The sequence below is a fragment of the Hyperolius riggenbachi genome, chromosome 1 (assembly GCF_040937935.1).
Source record: "Hyperolius riggenbachi isolate aHypRig1 chromosome 1, aHypRig1.pri, whole genome shotgun sequence".
Classification (NCBI taxonomy): Eukaryota; Metazoa; Chordata; class Amphibia; order Anura; family Hyperoliidae; genus Hyperolius; species Hyperolius riggenbachi.
In genome coordinates, this window is record NC_090646.1 from 287,910,533 (window position 1) to 287,928,404 (window position 17,872).

At 36.5% G+C, this 17,872-nt stretch overlaps 1 protein-coding gene and 1 long non-coding RNA gene across 13 annotated transcripts in view; one reads left to right on the forward strand and one right to left on the reverse strand.

Moving 5' to 3' along the window:
• Positions 1-17,872, forward strand: part of LOC137507681 (uncharacterized) — a 34,927-nt gene that overhangs the window by 8,590 nt on the left and 8,465 nt on the right. The window lies entirely within an intron of this gene.
• The window catches only part of NRG1 (neuregulin 1), a 929,658-nt gene continuing 911,932 nt past the window's right edge, over positions 147-17,872 (reverse strand). For 11 of the 12 annotated variants that reach the window (XM_068233688.1, XM_068233686.1, XM_068233687.1 and 8 more), the window contains 5 exons: positions 13,046-13,148; positions 11,744-11,870; positions 9,877-10,007; positions 5,341-5,541; positions 147-904 (listed from right to left, as the gene is read on the reverse strand). In XM_068233688.1, coding sequence (XP_068089789.1) covers positions 232-904; positions 5,341-5,541; positions 9,877-10,007; positions 11,744-11,870; positions 13,046-13,148 — 1,235 coding nt within the window. In that variant the 3' untranslated portion in view covers positions 147-231. The remainder of the gene's footprint in view (positions 905-5,340; positions 5,542-9,876; positions 10,008-11,743; positions 11,871-13,045; positions 13,149-17,872) is intronic. The other variant, XM_068233685.1, reaches the window with a different exon arrangement.

Here is a 17,872-nt window from a genome sequence, read left to right on the forward strand (position 1 = left end):
TGTTGTCAACATAACATAACATAAAGGCACCATTGATGTCTTTCTTATTTTGAAATACTGTAAAAAATTGCTACATATGGCACATAACACATTTTTACATATACTTAATTTATAAAATGTTTCCTGTTTTCTACTTAAGGAACTGGTAAAATAAAATAAATTGTTTAATTTAAGGTGGAATACTTCATATATAAAATAAAGTTTTACAGGTGAATCTATGTTTTATTTGTTTTATACAGCAATAGGGTCTTGATTAGCTATTACACTGGACAGCCGTGCTTGTAACTCTTCTTGCGTTGAGAATCGACTACTTGGGTTAGTCCTACTTTCTGCAAGCCGGTATGCACTGGCTGACTCTAAGTTGGTAGCCAGGGGATTTTGTATACTCAGGAAAGGCGTATCCTCACCTATTCTTTCATCTTCTGTCTCACTCTCAGATGTACTGCTCTCAGAGCTTGTATCAGTGTCCAGTTCTAATCTATTGGAAATGTGGCCATTGGGTTTTGTTCTTTTTGCCCTCCGGCTGTTCACTAGTTTCTTTACAGGCTCCATGGCTGGCTCATACTCTTGTGTGGTTTCATACTCCTCATCCTCCACTATTCTTAAAGGACTTGGCGGCAGACTGCTACTATCATGGGCAGGGTTGTGATGGTAGGAATTGTACTGCTGGTTGTAATGATGATGGTGGTAATACAAGTCATATCTCTTGTCCCGTAATCTTGGAGGTGATACCAAAAGCAATGGTCTTTCTTCTTCTATGAATGGACTGACAGCCACAGAGGGAACTGATACAGCTAAGCTAGATATTGGTGGTGACATTTCCAAAGAAGGTGATTTCGGAGATATTGGGGTCTGGAAGTCCACAGGTGACATACGAGCTGGAGTAGTCATGGCCGAAACATACCTAAATCATAAAATACAAAAAAAGATGATATATCGTGAACTACTATCTTTATTTCAGTATAAATATATAACTGACGAACTAGTAAGTAAAAAGTTAGGTAAAATGTCAAAATAATGAACAGTATTTTGTTTTACTATGCAATGTTTTACTTTGGCAGCCATAAGTCATCAATTTTTAATCACTCCATTCATAATTGTTTACATTATCCATACGAAATGATACTGGATGTATATACAACTGGTAATTAGGGATGGTCAATGAGAGGCAAATCGTTCCAAGTTGATTATGCAAGCTGGAAGGAGGAAATATTGGAGAAAAATGAAATGCACCCATTCCAGCTGTTCGGTGCTGAAATGTTGCCGTGTCCCGAACACTGTAATGCCAAATCTGAACAACACTAATCATCTCTAACCGAATCCTGTGTAAACAGAAATTTGCCTTCTTAAAACAGAAGGTATTTGAGATTATTCATGTTGGAGTGAGCATATGAGGTGTCTCACAGTGCATCACTGATGAATATGCAAATCAGCCCTTTATTGCCCCTGAAAGCTGAACACACACCCAGAACCGCTGGAATGTACAACACACTCCTAGTAGTTCTGGTTTACCATGAGTTTGCTGGTCAATCTGTAACCAAAATCATGGAAACTTTAAAGTGGTCATATATCAACTTTTACATTTTAAGATTTAGTAGTATTATTTGAAAAAATGTTTTATTTATAAAAAAAACTGAATTAAAAAAAAGTTTGTTTTACTCATTGGATTTTGATTGAAGAAAATTTTAATAATTGTTTGGTCATGAGGAAAAATGTAACCAAAGTAAATAAACCTGAATAATATATGAAGATTTTCAATCAACATATACTGCATTGAACACAGTAGCAATGTTAGTATACATATGTCATATGAGATATGTATATATGTATAATAAAATGAACTTATGATGCATGCATGGATAAAGAAGTATATGGTATGTGCAGTAGATATGTGAAAAGTTTAGAAAAGGAATTTGTTGGTGCTTGTAATGTGTATTAATCTCTATTCTATTGCAAAACCTTCACTATATGAAAAATTCATATTTAATGAATGAACTTAAGTTAATAAATGAAAACTCATTATTTAAGCTGTCTTTATGCATATTAAAAATACAAAATATTTTACATTTTTAAAGAAAAAAAATAAATCACGCCATGTAGATTAGGATATTTCAATATTATGTGACATAAGAACATAATGTATGAACACATTATTTTCAGTTAAATCAATCATTTAAATTTTGATTCCATGAAAAACAAATGCTTGTGCACATGCGAGTACGTGACAGAGGGCACTCGCGTGTGCACAGTATGGAGTGGCTTGTCTTCGGGAGCACTCAGGCTCACGGAGACTTCCGAAATTTGGTTGAATACTGCTACCGGGGAGCTAGCGCTGGAACAAGGCTGAGAGAGGAGCGGGAACACTCTATGGGACCCAGAGCCTTCCCTCTCCTTAGGTAAGTATTTGGATTACTTTTTTTAGATTGATTTCCACTCACTTTAATGGTTAACAAAGCAATAGGAAGAACATAAAAGAAATAGAGCAAAAATAAAGAGACTGACAGCAGATATGCATTTCACCTGTTCAGGTTCTGAGAACAGAATATTTACATCCTCTGAAACTTCATCTAAGCTTCTGGGATACAAATATATAAATATTCTTAGTAATTAATGAGCATAGTATGCTAGCAAGCACCAGGGCTCATTATACCTGGGCTCTTAAGAATATCCAGACAAGCTTCCCTGTTTTGGTAACAGGAAAAACTATATAAGGTGAGGTGGGCTACTTAAAGAGAACCCGAGGTGGGTTTGAAGAATATTATCTGCATACAGAGGCTGGATCTGCCTATACAGCCCAGCCTCTGTTGCTATCCCAAACCCCCCCTAAGGTCCCCCTGCACTCTGCAATCCCTCATAAATCACAGCCACGTTGCTGACAAACAGCTTGTCAGAGCTGGCTGTGTTTATCTCTATAGTGTCAGTCTGCTGCTCTCCCCGCCTCCTGCAGAACGCCAGTCCCCGCCTGCATCCCTTCCCTCCCTGCTGATTGGAGGGAAGGGACGGGGGCAGGGACCGGAGCTATGCAGGAGGCGGGGGAGCAGCTGAGACTGACACGACAGATGTAAACACAGCCTCACAGCATGGCTGTGATTTATGAGGGATTGCAGAGTGCAGGGGGACCTTAGTGGGGTTTGGGATAGCAACAGAGGCTGGGCTGTATAGGCTGTATAGGCAGATCCAGCCTCTGTATGCAGATAACATTCTTTAAACACACCTCGGGTTCTCTTTAACCATCAGAAAAAAAAGTATATAAGAGGGAGGGGGGCCATCATACCACCAGGGGAAATTAAAAAGGTACTTTATAAGACCACAGTACAGGGGGCTATTTTATAGGGGCTCTAGAATGAGGAAGAGAACACGGGCCACTATACAGGGAAGCAAGGAAAGGGCCATTGTAAAAGGGCAAAAGATAAGGGCCAATATAAGGGGTTGAAACATAGGTGCCACTTTAAGGGGGCACATCATAGAGGGCAGTATATTTGAACACTCTATAACAAGACACAAGAATGGAGGACACTTTAATGGGGGCAACTAAAAGGGACACATGCAAAAAGGGCACATGTAATGGGGCACCATAAGGTAAGGGATGTAATAGGATAGAAACATGGGGATGTGATGTTTGATAAATACTGTTTAGCCACCTCTTCTGTTCACACCTACCTTTGAGACCGTGATCCTACATTATAAAACAACCAGCTACCATTCCTATTAATCTCTCCTCCATTTTTACTGTGAAAATGGTTAATTATAGTTACAGTTCACAGAAAAAAAAGCAAAAATATACCTTTTTGTCATAGTTTTAAAAAATACTACTATTTGTATCTACTGTAGCACTTTCTATTTTAAAACTACAATGGGTCTAAGAAATACAGCTTAAAAAAGTCTAGTTTGTACTCAGGAAAAAAATCATATGTATATATACACACACACACACACACACACACACACACACACACACACACACACACACACACACACACACACACACACACACACACACACACACACACACACACACACACACACACACACACACACACACACACACACACACACATACTCAAGTGTCAGATGAAGGGATAAAGCTATTACTGTATGAATAGGGCTAATATGTCAAAATAGCTCTGGTCCATAAAGTGAAAATAACTTCTAGTAGTGAAGTACGTACAATTTGTATTAGGTTATCAACCACCTAGGTTCTCAGTGTGTGCTATATACACCCTCAGGGGTTCTTCAGTTGTATTCATGGGATGCTTGAACTTGAGTTCTTCTCTTTGTAATACTATTAGGCCTGGGGCAAGCTGGCAGCACTTTTTAATCATGCTGAAACCTTTGCAGCTACAAAATCGCGTAAGTCCTGCAATTTTAAAGGACACCTGCAGTGAAAGGGATATGGAGGCTGCCATATTTATTTCCTTTTAAATAGTGCAAATTGCCTGGCTGTCCTGCTGATACTTTGCCTCTAATGTTCTTTTGGTGAATACACACCTAACAACTGATGTCACCCTTGAGCAACATCGCTGGGCTGGCCTGTACAGAAATGTGTCAGCTTTGTAGCTGACAATGCATTCTGTTGCTATGCAAGGGGGCGGTGGGATGACCAAGTGCCATGTGTGTGACATCACGCAGTGGGTGGGGGTCGTTCCCCTGGGCTTTTAGAGTGGCCATCACTGCTTGGGGGCCTCTGTACACATGCCTGACTATTGGCTGAGGTGGTCATTATCGGCCACCTTGGCCGACTTTAGTCAGGCATGTGTATGAGGCTTTAGATATAGACCTTAAACAAGCATGCAAATCAGATGTTTCTAATTGAATCTGATTGGATATGCTTGTTTCAGCTGTCCAATTCAGGCACTACCGCAACCAAAGAGAGCAGCAGGATGCCAGGCAACTGGTATTGTTTAAAAGGAAATAAATATGGCATCCCCATCCCCAATATTCCTCTTACTTCAGGTATATTTTACAGTGTACATATAAAAGGAAAAAATGCCCTTATGGGGTACTCATCTAAGTGAGTAGCTCATAGGGGAGTTTTTTTCCCTACAGGCTTTCTTTAAGTTTTGGGGTTATAAATGATAAATCATGTATAAACAAACTTCACTAGGTGTTTTTAACTTGCATAATAATGAGAAGCATGAAAACATGGCTCATTAAAACTATTTTAGGTATGCCTATAATTTCTATATGTAATCTGTTTTTTTTATTTGAATAAACAAAGCATTTACTATGCAAAACTATTAAACACTAAAACTGTTTTTATGAAGATTTGATTTTAATCAGCAATATATATAGTTTTATAAGAAAGCATCATAAAACAACAACAAAAATATCTTCACTTACCGTTCACTGTGGGGAGAATCTCTATAAGAATCTGGTGTGTCTCTAGCATGCCTAAGGTAACTGCAGTCTCTAGGGCCTCCAATACCGTTTAGTCTCCCCCTTGGTCCAGTTGGACTTGTATGCCTACTATTTTCTACTGACGATGTCACGATAACTGAGTGACTTTCTGAAATGATGCTTTCTGACTGACCATTACTCCAGCTATAAATAGAATAAACATAGGTGTTAGTGTAGTGTTTTCAATAAGTCTTTTGCACACTGTTATTTCCATCTATTAACCTTGTCTTAAAAGTGAACCTAAAGTGAGAATAAACTGATGAGATAAACAATTGTATTTATTCTCCTACTCCTAAAAATGACTTTTACATATCCCCCAGTTTTATGTTATGCTTAAAAACTTAAAGAAGTAGATTTACTGTTTTTTTCAGCTCAACGACAGCCTGCCCTGTGTCTGAGAGAGCTCAAGTATACTGTATGTACTATTGACCTTTTTATTTACAGTATACCCTGTACTCAAAAGCCCAGTTCACTGCCAGGAAAGTATTTTATAGCTGTAATTCCTTATCAGTGTAGAACGCTGTAGTTCTACTGGGTCCAGAGTGGAGAAAAGTTAAGTTGCATAACTAATTAGTAACTCTTTCAGACAGGGAAAGAAGAAAAGGAGCACAGCATAGGTACTGTATGCCTGCCACTATACATACACATGTCTATATCATCATGTCACTTTAGATTCCCTTTAATTAAATTAGTGCTGGGAGCCCCGAGGATCAGCTAGCCTCACTCAGGAGCACAAGTGGCTCTCCGCTAAATATCCAAGCCGATTGGGACCACTCTACTGCGCTAATGCACTTGCGAAAGGCAGGCAATGTAAAAATGATTGTGGCTCTGCGTTCAGGGCTGCCAGTGCTGGATCATGCTGTGGGAGTGAGTTGGGTAAAGCGTCATTAGGATTCAGAGGCTTCCTCCTCCCGAGGCAAGTACCCCTAGGCCCTCTTTTTTTTTCCTACAGGTCTACTTTAAATAAAACTGATGGCAATCTCTTGTAAATAAATTGTTGGGATTAATTAGCACTGCCCTAGGCTACTCAGAAGTTATCATACTACAAATGTGTATAACGTCTCAACCAGTTTTCACTCCATAGGGTGTAAGTACGGAATTTAGTATTGAAATGCTAGTGGCATCCTAAACAGCAATTTAAATTCATTACTATTTATTAATCAGATGATTTTTCAGCATTAAAGGGACACTGTAGAGGGGTAGGGGGAAAATGAGTTGAACTTACCCGGGGCTTCTAATGGTCCCTCGCAGACATCCTGTGCCCGCGCAGCCATTCACCGATGCTCCGGTCCCGCCTCTGGTTCACTTCTGGAATTTCAGACTTTAAAGTCTGAAAACCACTGCGCCTGCGTTGCCGTGTCCTCGATCCCGCTGATGTCACCAGGAGCGTACTGCGCAGGCCCAGTATGGTCTGTGTCTGCGCAGTACGCTCCTGGTGACATCAGCAGGATCGAGGACATGGCAACGCAGGCGCAGTGGTTTTCAGACTTAAAAGTCTGAAACTAAAGTCTGAAATTCTAGAAGTGAATCGGAGGCGGGGCCAGAGCATCGGTGAGTGGCTGCGCGGGCACAGGATGTCTGTGGGGGACCATTAGAAGCCCCGGGTAAGTTCATCTCATTTTCCCCCGACCCCCTACAGTATCCCTTTAAGAAAGGGTAGGGTAGCTAAGCCTAGGTGTACTCATTTAAGTAGCAATTTCTACAGTCTGTTAAAGCTGCAATGAGCCACTTTGCATTTTTAAGGGCTGCAAAGGATTTTTTGATACTGTATTGTAGAATAAATGTTAAGCAATTGCATGACTCTGTCCCGCACTACTGATACTTTATGTGGATTACACCCATTATCAGTCCTCTAAAACATAAATGCTTAGAATTCATATCAGGCATAACAGAGTGTACTGACATTATGCTGTTTATTGTTGTTTTTACATGCTATTTTAATTAATAGCAGACATGCCTTTCAGATATCCTCCCATTGCAATGATCAGATTAAATAGTAAACTTTTTTATTTAAGAAATTACATTTTGTATTTAAAAACAACTGTAGTGAAAGTAAGGTAATAAATACATTGTTTTTCAAAAGCCTTTTGTAAATAATTTTGTCAATGTTTGCCCATTGTAAAATCTTTAAGCACCCTGATTTACATTATGAAATTTATCCCAGGTGGTGACATCTTAAGCGCTGTCAGGTGCAGCTCTGTGGAATGTTTGTATACTCAGTGGTTCAAAGCTAGTACAAATAATAACTGGTCTCCCTGAAATTTTTTTGGGGGGTATTCTGCATTGCTAAACAGCCCAGGCTAGGCATCACTGGGAGGGTAGGGCTACAGACTAAATTTACAACAATATTTAATTATAGGAAGTGTTTCTGATTCTGTAACCAGGGTAATTAGCATAAAAGTGGGTATCCTGAATCATTTACTACATTGGCCATTTGTCACTATGGTGCCTTTTTAACCACTTCACCACTGAGGGGTTTTACCCCCTGAGCACCAGAGCAATTTTCACCTTTCAGCGCTCCTTCCATTCATTCGTCTATAACTTTATCATTACTTATCGCAATGAAATGAACTATATCTTGTTTTTTCCGCCACCAATTAGGCTTTCTTTAGGTGGGACATTATGTCAAGAATTATTTTTTTCTAAATGTGTTTTAATGGGAAAATAGGAAAAATGTGGGGAAAAAAAATAATTATTTTTCAGTTTTCGGCCATTATAGTTTTTAAATAATGCATGCTACTGTAATTAAAACCCATAAAATTTATTTGCCCTTTTGTCCCGGTTATAAAATCATTTAAATTATGTCCCTATCACAATGTTTGGCGCCAATATTTTATTTGGAAATAAAGGTGCATTTTTTTCAGTTTTGCGTCCATCCCTAATTACAAGCCCATAGTTTATAAAGTAACAGTGTTATACCCTCTTGACATAAATATTTAAAAAGTTCAGTCCCTAAGGTAACTATTTATGCATTTTTTTTAATTGTAAATTTTTTAATTTTTTTTTAATTACAAAAAAAAAAATGGGGAGTGTGGGAGGTAATGAGTTAATTTTTTGTGTAAAAATCATTTATTTGTATGTGAAATATTGTGTAGGGTGTAGTTTACTATTTGGCCACAAGATGGCCACAGTAACTTTTTGTTTTAATGCGACCTCCAAGCTTCCTTCCGGAAGCTTGGCGGAAGTATAAAGAGGCTGGACACGTGAGTTTTTTTTTCACAATGATCGCGCTGCCCATAGGAGAGCAGCGGATCATTGTGGGGCTTAGATCAACGAACGGGAATGGATTTTCCCGTTCATTGATCTCCGGGCGAGCGGGCGGCGGCGTGTTTACTAGCGGCGGGTGGCGTGTTTACGAGCGGGAGCGCGGACAGCGTCGGGAACGCGGAAAGTACGGATTTCTCCGTCCCTGGGGGTTAAAGGATGGAAAAAGGGACGGAGAAATTCGTACGGGCGGGGGTAAAGTGGTTAATTTACATTTATAGTGTATTAATAGTTATAATTTATAATGGTTGCAGTTATATGGTAATTGGGTGAAAATATTTTAATGAAGATATTGGCTGCTGTGTATAATAAGTAGGAACTTGCTGACATCAATATGAACTGAAGTCAAAGGTCCATATACACCTATAAAAACTGATTTATTTATTTCAACTGATTCACTTATTTCAAACTGCAGTTTTTCTACAGTCGACCTGAAATTGTCCTCTTTTAACATGCATTCAAACTAATGTTTAAATGACAGTTGAACTAAGCCCAATGGTCTGTATTGATTCATCCTTTTACAGAATTAGTATAAGTGTACTAAAAGAAATAAGGTCAATTATACATTGGATGGAATAAGAGTTCTTTTGAATTTGGATATTGCAGTGTGTGCTTTTTTGAGTAAGAACATGCAACAATAATAGTGCAATAGGTAATAATAATAAAAAATAGTGTATTTTCCCTCATACTATATTTATATCTATTCTTTTCTTCTTCTTTTTTTTAGAACATTTTTCTTTTGCACGTGGTTAGGGGCATAAATACAAATCATGGGGCCCCCCTAAAAACTTTCATGGGTAACCCAATGTTTCCACTCCTGTAATGACTCCATGGCAGGGGGCCTACATTATGTGCTGGGGTCATATAACAAGCATAGCCATCATAATACCTCCATAACACTGCAGCCACTTCAAGTATGACCACAATACCTGATAAGTAAGGCAGGCCTGTAAGGCAGGCCTGTACCAGAAAGAGGGAGGGGGAGTACTTGTGGGCCCCTTATAACCACACGCACCTTGTGGCAGCAGGGGCTGTTCCCCCAGTAGTTACACCTCTGCTTATGGTAGAAGAAAAAAGCTGCATGGCACATATATAAAGAAATTCAATGCTGGTCTGTCCTTTTCAAGCTGAATTTGTGCAAAATTAAAAGAAACAGTTTTACATGTTTTAAAATGAATCTAATTTTACTAAATAATAAACAAAAGGCACACAGACCTGTGGCTCGGTGTTTGTGTAACTGTTGTTGAGTGATGCGTTGTTGATGTATAATGACTCGTAGAAAATGAGGTTTCTGTCTCCCGTTCAATGACATGTTCACTGGATATAACATTCTTGGAAACATATTGCTGTATGAATACATAAAATAGAAAATGTATTTACACACTTAGTCACAAATAAAATAACCTTTTCTGTAAAAAAAAATCTAAAAATATATACACACTCTTTAATAAGATTTAACATTATTCGTTACTGCAATAATATAAAACAACCTTTGACAATTTGTGTAAAATAAACTTGTAATTTAAATGTTTAACCAAAGTACCACTGGGAATTCAGCAGTTGTTACCACGGATCTCACTGCTAAGCAATGAATTAGTCTAGGCAATTATTTCTGAAAACAGTTTTCTATTTTCATAATTTTTACCTTTAGAATCCACATAGCAACTTGCAAGTTACTTAAAATGCTGAGGCCCCATTCACACTATGTGCATTTATTTTCAATTTTTTTCTGAAGGGCAGAGATGCAGTAGTACTAAGAGTTACTCATGATGACCTCCTCTCTCTTCAATGTCTAACATTAATCTCTTCTCCGATAGGTAACACTAACTTCTCCTCTTCTATACTTTACACTAAGCTCCTCTATCCAATGCCTAGCACTAAGCACCCTCTTGGATGACAAACACTAATCTCTCCTCTATAATGCCTAATACCTCTAATTTCCAATGCCTAACACTGACCTCTCCTCTCCCTCAAGCTAACCTCGCCTCACCAATGCTTGACAGTAACTTCCATTCTCAGATGTCTAGCACTAACTTTCCCAAGTGCTGTCCAATAAAGCTGTTAGGTCAATGTCCTTATAAGTAAGTACCGAACGAAATGCATTTTTGCAATTGACCAGGGTGACTGTAGCTTAAAGGTGCCTCAGAGAGACATCCATGTGATCATCAAAGATGTCTGGTTCAACTTGGTAAAAGCAGCAAATACAGCTAGGAAGATAACATTCCATTGCAGATCTATATTTTGGGAAGCTTCCCCTGTATCTGGAGGAGACAGAGGACCTTGTCTGCTTTGTTTGATCTGCAAATAATAAACTTAAAGGGACACTTAAGGCAAAAAAAAAGAGTTTTACTCACCTGGGGCTTTTACCAGCCCCCTGCAGCTGTCCCGTGCCCACGCAGTCTCGCTCGGATCCTCCTGTCCCTGGCTGTAGCTACTTCCAGTTTCAGCGAGTGATTTTTTGCGTTCCTGGTCGCAATAGCAATATAGAGGGCGGTATTGCGGCCAAGAATCACTTGCGTTCCCAGGCCTGTCGGGCCTGATGCCGAAACCAGAAGTAGTTGCCGGCGGGGACAGGAGGATCCGAGCGAGTCTGCGTGGGCACGGCACAGCTGCAGGGGGCTAGTAGAAGCCCCAGGTGAGTAAAACTCTTTTTTTTGCCTTAAGTGACCCTTTACGACAATCTGACAATTTTGTATCACCAGCAATATTATCAATTGGCTTTGTTAATGTGTATGCATTGTCTTGACTGACTTTCAGCTTCTGCTCCATAAGTCAAAAGTAAAAATCTGTTATAGAGAGAAATTTCCCATTTCCTGTATGCTTGTTATCCCTAACTGAATTAACTCCCCTGTCTTGCTAAGTAGTGCTGCTTGTTATATAGCAAATGTGAAATATGAGAATCTCAGGGTCATCTTGCACCTACATACGTGACATCAGTCAAAAGTTTTTTTGAGCCAGAGTATCTGGGGAATCGTTGATGAAAGTAGAGTGGTACATTTTTGGTCATTGACAGAAATGACATAATGACAGATGTTCATTAAACAAATCTTATACATATAGACACTAGTTAACATAAACCTACATTTACCAGCTGAACATTTTCTGCCGGTGGATTTGGATGATGTGGGCCATTTGCCATGTTTACCACATTGTTCCTTTCTGAGCGAAGACTTTGCCTAAGACGATCATGCAACTTTTTCCTTTGTTTCCTAGACATAAATGTAAGATTATATGTTTAGTATTTAACAAATATCAGTACATTAATGATAAAAGACATAAAAACTACAAATTAAGAGTGTTTGCCTGCAAAATGTTTTATTGTAAAATGTATTAATGTAAAATGTATTAAGTTCATCTTATTACATGGCTGGCTGATGTAGCTTTCTTGGACTGAACAGAAGGTAAGTACATACTCCTTTCCCTATCCCTTCATCATTCACAGGAGGCATATAGAGCTGAGATGGGCGCATGCCCAATTCAGTGAAAACAGTGTTGACCCTGCCCATCTGCTCCCTGCACTTCTCAGAAAGGAGCAGATTGAGTATGAGGGCAAGGTCTGGTGATGGGTCTGTGCAGAGAAAGAAAATCCCTCAGAGCTGGAAATGCTCTACTTTGTGAAAAATGTCTAGGTTATTTCACTTTTCCAATGATAATTTCCTGGAATGCCTGCATCAAATATAACTGTATGTGTAATAGGCTATAAACCTTTACTAACAATGAAAAAAAAAAGATGTAGGTAAAGAGAAAGTGTTCAAAAGATGTAAAATTCACTCCAGTGGTTGATAAATTCCACTAAAGAATAGAAAACATGACTGTGAGATATATAGCATATCATTAAGACTAAAGTACTAAAACCCAAAGCTTACACAGCATACGTAAAGGACCATTATCGCAAAAAAGTAGGCAGTTAAAATCTGACAGAACCGACAGGTTTTGGGCCAGTCCATCTCCTCATGGGGATTCTCAGGGTTTTTCTTTGTTTTCAACATCATTTCCTGAACAGCAGTTTAACTGCCAAAATAGTAAGATACCAGTCAGCCTTCCTACTCTCTTGCACACTATTTTGTTAGATTTTGCAACTGCTGTTCAGGAAATGCTGTTGAAAACAAAGAAAACCCTGATAATCCCCATGAAGAGATAGACTGGCCCAAAACCTGTCAGTCCAGTCAGATTTTAACTGCCTACTTTTTATGTGTTTCTGTATGCTTTATGAAGGAGATAACATTTCCAAAAGTTAACAAATCTATACATATTTTTAATACAGAAAAGCCAGTCTTGACAAAAATACAATGTATGTTCAGATTTGCACAGTCTATACATTTTTTGATGACCAGAACCAAATTGTAAAGTTAAATAAAAATGGGGGAAAAAAAAGAAAATTTACTTTGTTTTGCAGTAGGCCACAACACACATGATGCCGACCACAAGCAGGGCAATGCAGATGCCAGTAATTGTCAGCACTCTTTTCTGGTACAATTCTTCAGCTTCTAAAAAGGCAAGAAATAAAAAAAAACAGATTCAAATGCCAAGTAAAAACAAACTACATGATAACTACATGAGAATATGAATAATATAATTACATCTATAAAGTACTAAATTATTGATAATAATAATAATACTTCTATACAATATTATAAAACTGAAAATTATAGATCCAATTGAATCCTAAAAACTAGGCAATCCAAATTATTTAAATGTATTTCTATATAAATACATGCATACAAAATAATTTAAATTAGCGTGCTAAATATTTTCTAAGTTTCATAAAGAAAAACTCTGGAAGTAATGCATGGGACATGAAATTTCTGAGCCAGATCTTGTGAAGGCAGCTGCAAGACTGAAAAGAAATAGCACACAATGAAAACTACGTAACTGATATTTGAAAGTACACAATATAAAATAGTGCACAGAAATGAATGCAAAGGTATTCAAAGTAAAACCCCTACTAAAAGTCCCCGTGGGGTATAGTATCATGTTTATGAATAGTGTTATAAAATACTATACTGGATAGATAATACTGTGTATATATAATATGGATTGTATCTATATTTTTGATATATGGTATTATGATAAACCAAAACAATTTATATACTTAATGGCAAATGACACTATAAAATGCACAAAGTATTTTATTAAATTATTAATCAAATATGTAACTTTCATCACTATATTTTTAATGTGTTTTTTTATTAAATGTTTTCAGTTATCTATATAATATGTAAATAATAATTTAGTTGCCTTCACAAGAAAACCTCAGAAAAAAACATATAATTATAAAGCTGATATTGGCTTGCAAACAGGGACCAAAAATGAACAAAAGTAATTTTTTATATAAAGCATTTTCCCAGTATGAAGTGCACTGTATCTTAATTGAACTAATTATTCATTAACAGGTTTAAAAAGCAGTTTACAGAAGAAAATTTTACATGTACCTATGCTCAGTTCAAATACCCAATAATGTTCAGAGGAACCTCTGAAGTTTTTGTCACATTTTTATAATAATTTTTTTGGGGGCATTTTTATAATACTAAAAGTTCACTAAGGGAACATGTAAATTATTATTATAGCACCGACATTTTCCACAGCACTTTACAGAGTACACTAACTGTTCCTCAGAAGGATTCTGAAGCTAATCCCTACCATAGGCATAGTCTAAGTCCCTACCACAGCCTAGGGAAATTCATGGGAGAACTAACTAACTTAAAGCTACATTGGGATAATTAATTCCTATTTTAATGTTTAAAGTGAATTGTTCATCTATAATGCCTATTAAATCATATAAAATGTAAAAAGCAGCAAAATGTAATTGTCTGGGCTAAATAAAAAAAAATTGTGTTGCCATTTTATCTCTTTAATACTTCCATTGAAGCATTAATGATGTATAATTGCATGTAACTTAAATGCAAAAGTGACAATACTGTTAGCAAGTCGTCTTTAATTGATTTTCGAGTGATTTTGCTGTTTAAATAAAATAACCAACCATCATTACAGGGTTATAAAGCTGTATTATTCAGTTTGATTAAACAATAAAATATATTCATGGTAGACTTAGTAAACTATAGAATAACAAACTATTTTACAGACTAATTTGTGCTTGCCTTTATACAGACAATGTAAAATAGAACAGTGATTATTCCCTCCCTGCTCCCACTTCCTTTAAATTATTTCAGTGTGTGGCATACTTTAGTTAGACTGTAGAAAAAGGTCGAGCAATAGTCAAGGTAAAATAACCAATCAGTGATGCAAGCTCCAAGCACAAAATATATACTGGCAGATAGTTATATTAATTTTTAAACAACTGAACATTTTGTGAGCTAGTTTACAAACGGCTAAGATAGATTATGAAAAATACAGAAACGGCATGCTTGATATTGGTTTGCAGGGTTTATAACCCAGTCGTAATGCAAACAATACTTTGAATTTGGGATGAAAAACATTTCATATATCTTTCTAATTAACATCTTACCCATGTCTCTGTATTATCTCTATAACACATAACCATGTAATTATGTAGAAATTATGAACTTAATATTGAACACTATTTGTAGCAGCTATTTAAAGATGCAATAATATAAATTTTAGATGTATTTAAATAGTGTTGTTTTTTTACGTAAGTTAATGTCAAACAAATAAGTGCCACAGCTTCTAACTAGAAAATGATTAAGATGTCCAGTTGGATGACCATTCTTGCTCATTTTCAATCTATTTGACAGAGACTGTGACTGTTTAATCCTTATTTATAAGTCTGTACTTGTCATAATGAACAACTAAAAAAGATTACGAAGCTGCACTTACCTGATTAAATAGGATTATAAGAAATGTATATGAATTGCCACGTTATAATACAAATGTAATAAATTATTATTGAAATTGCATACATACTGTACCTAAATACAAATGTCTGGTAATTCTCTTTTTTTATAAAGGGAATTATGGTCTATAGTGCTGACACTTTTACAAGAGTTTGTAACTCTTTGTCTAGTTTTATTCCAGAAAATGAAGGTTAAATAATGAATTTCACAAATTCCAATACAAATTTCTTCTTAAATAAAGCATGAGAAAATAAGTTATCTTGCAAGTCATTTAATCCCCATGGCCCATATTTCCTAAATAGCCTGCAGGCATTAAAATACCTTTAAAGATATGTATGGAAAAGTTAGCAAAAGCAATAGAAATTATTCCCTTACATAAAACTAAGCTTGAATGAAGTTGTAAGCTAAGAAGTTGCTTCTTTAAGTTCTATTCAAAAAGGAGAAGTGGAAGGAAAGCAACACCAGAAAGGCAACATGGGCAGTGTAAAATGTGAATTATTTAATTTCTGCTAAATGCTTTGGGCATTTTTTTTAAAGTAGTTAGTTGCATAGCATGTTAACATTTAAGTGTAAGTGAATAAATAGGCTTCTCTTCTTCCCCTTAAGAAAATTATGTGCAACCCTTGATGAAGCCAAGTCTAAATTGTCAACTAGTGCTGGTTTTAAGAGAATTTAAATGAATTGAGCTTCACATATACATTATTATTTCACCATGCCTTCAAAGTATGTAGAGCAGAGAAAATTCAGTGTATCTTCACTAAATTTAAATTGACTATAAAATGGCTTCACCATGTGTTTAAGTTTTAATGAAGTATGAAAGCGAATTAAATAAAATTTTAAGCATGTAAGTACCATTCCTGATCAAGAATTATTTCAAGATACAGTGCACCTTTAGCATGAAAATGAAGGTCTTGCAAGCCAATGTCATGACCATGAGATATACAGTTAACGAGATATGAACATTGTCAAACAAAAATGAACAACAAAGATTGTTAATAAATAATGTAAAAGAAGTCAGCTTGTACTAGGGGACAGCTGCACTGATTACAAAAATATATATAAAGAAAGCATTAGAGGATGAAAAATATCATGAAAGACTGGCAGAGTTAGAATGGGATTGTATAAAGGAAAATATAAGGTTAGGGGATATAAGTTTAGGAGTCAACTGTAGGCCTGGCACAGCATGCTTGATACTGGAAAAAACAAAGTGAGGAAATGCTTGAAAAAAAGATTGAAGCAGAGTTTGAAGGGATTTCTCATACAGCATAACCCCTGCACTAGTTTCAGTGATTTTACATCCAGAGCATGATAGCAGTTAATGATAATTTGATTACACTGCTCACACTCTAAACTGAAATGTATCTGGTATGTTTGATGAACTGGAAACCCAAAAGATACACAATGTTTTAATGTGTCATGTTAGTGAAATATTGTGAATTGTGGAGTCCAACTTTGTCATTCTGACAGTTCAGATTTTCTAAGATGAAGCATTTAAGTTATATAAAATATGTATTTGATATATATTACCTTAGGTTACGTGTAAACAATCATGAGTAGGGCGGTAACTACTGTTTAAACATCTTAGCATTTTATTGATTTTGTTAAAGTGTGAAGTTCAATAAACTGAACCTTTGTTCACATTAGATATATAATCACATGTAGAGACAATTTTTGCTTTTTAAATTCCTCAATGATTGTATGTTTAAAGTGGGTATTGGTATAGTTTAGTGAATTTTATTTCACCTTTAATACATCTCTCTATAGAGTTTATATTGTGTTCAAAGATTCTTGAATCAGAATCATTTACTTCGCCAAGTACAAATGGGGGGTTGTACCCGGAATTGGTTTTGGCTCATACAGGTTCTGGAAGGATGGGGGGATAATGTCCGAAAGTCAAGAGCTGAGGCTGCCATACTATGGCACCACCAGTCGCACTTGGCAAATATCTTTCATCCTAGGGAGACATGCAGGTGGGGGATAGAGGAAGGCAAAGGTTCTGAATATGGCTGCAAGCAAGATTTGAACATTTTAAACTAAGCACCAAATGTTTACTAAGGGTATTTACAAACTGTAGGACCTTAAAAGAAACAAACCTTATAGAGCTAAATATGAGATTGATTATTCTATTGCTCTATTGCTTGATTTTCTACACATATTAAAATCAGGTATTTGCAATGCTGTTAAAATGTGTCAAATATACTGCTTTTTCTGTGTTAAAAATGCACCTTGTGTTGTGGTAATTGTGAAATATAATGGAGATACAACTAAATACAGTTAAGGGACATATTGCATTTCTTAAATTGCAATAAAAGTGTATTAATAAAATGATAGCAACACATAATTTAAGTATGTTGATGGAATTATAGCTAACAGCAAAAATCTGAAATATCTGAGCTTAA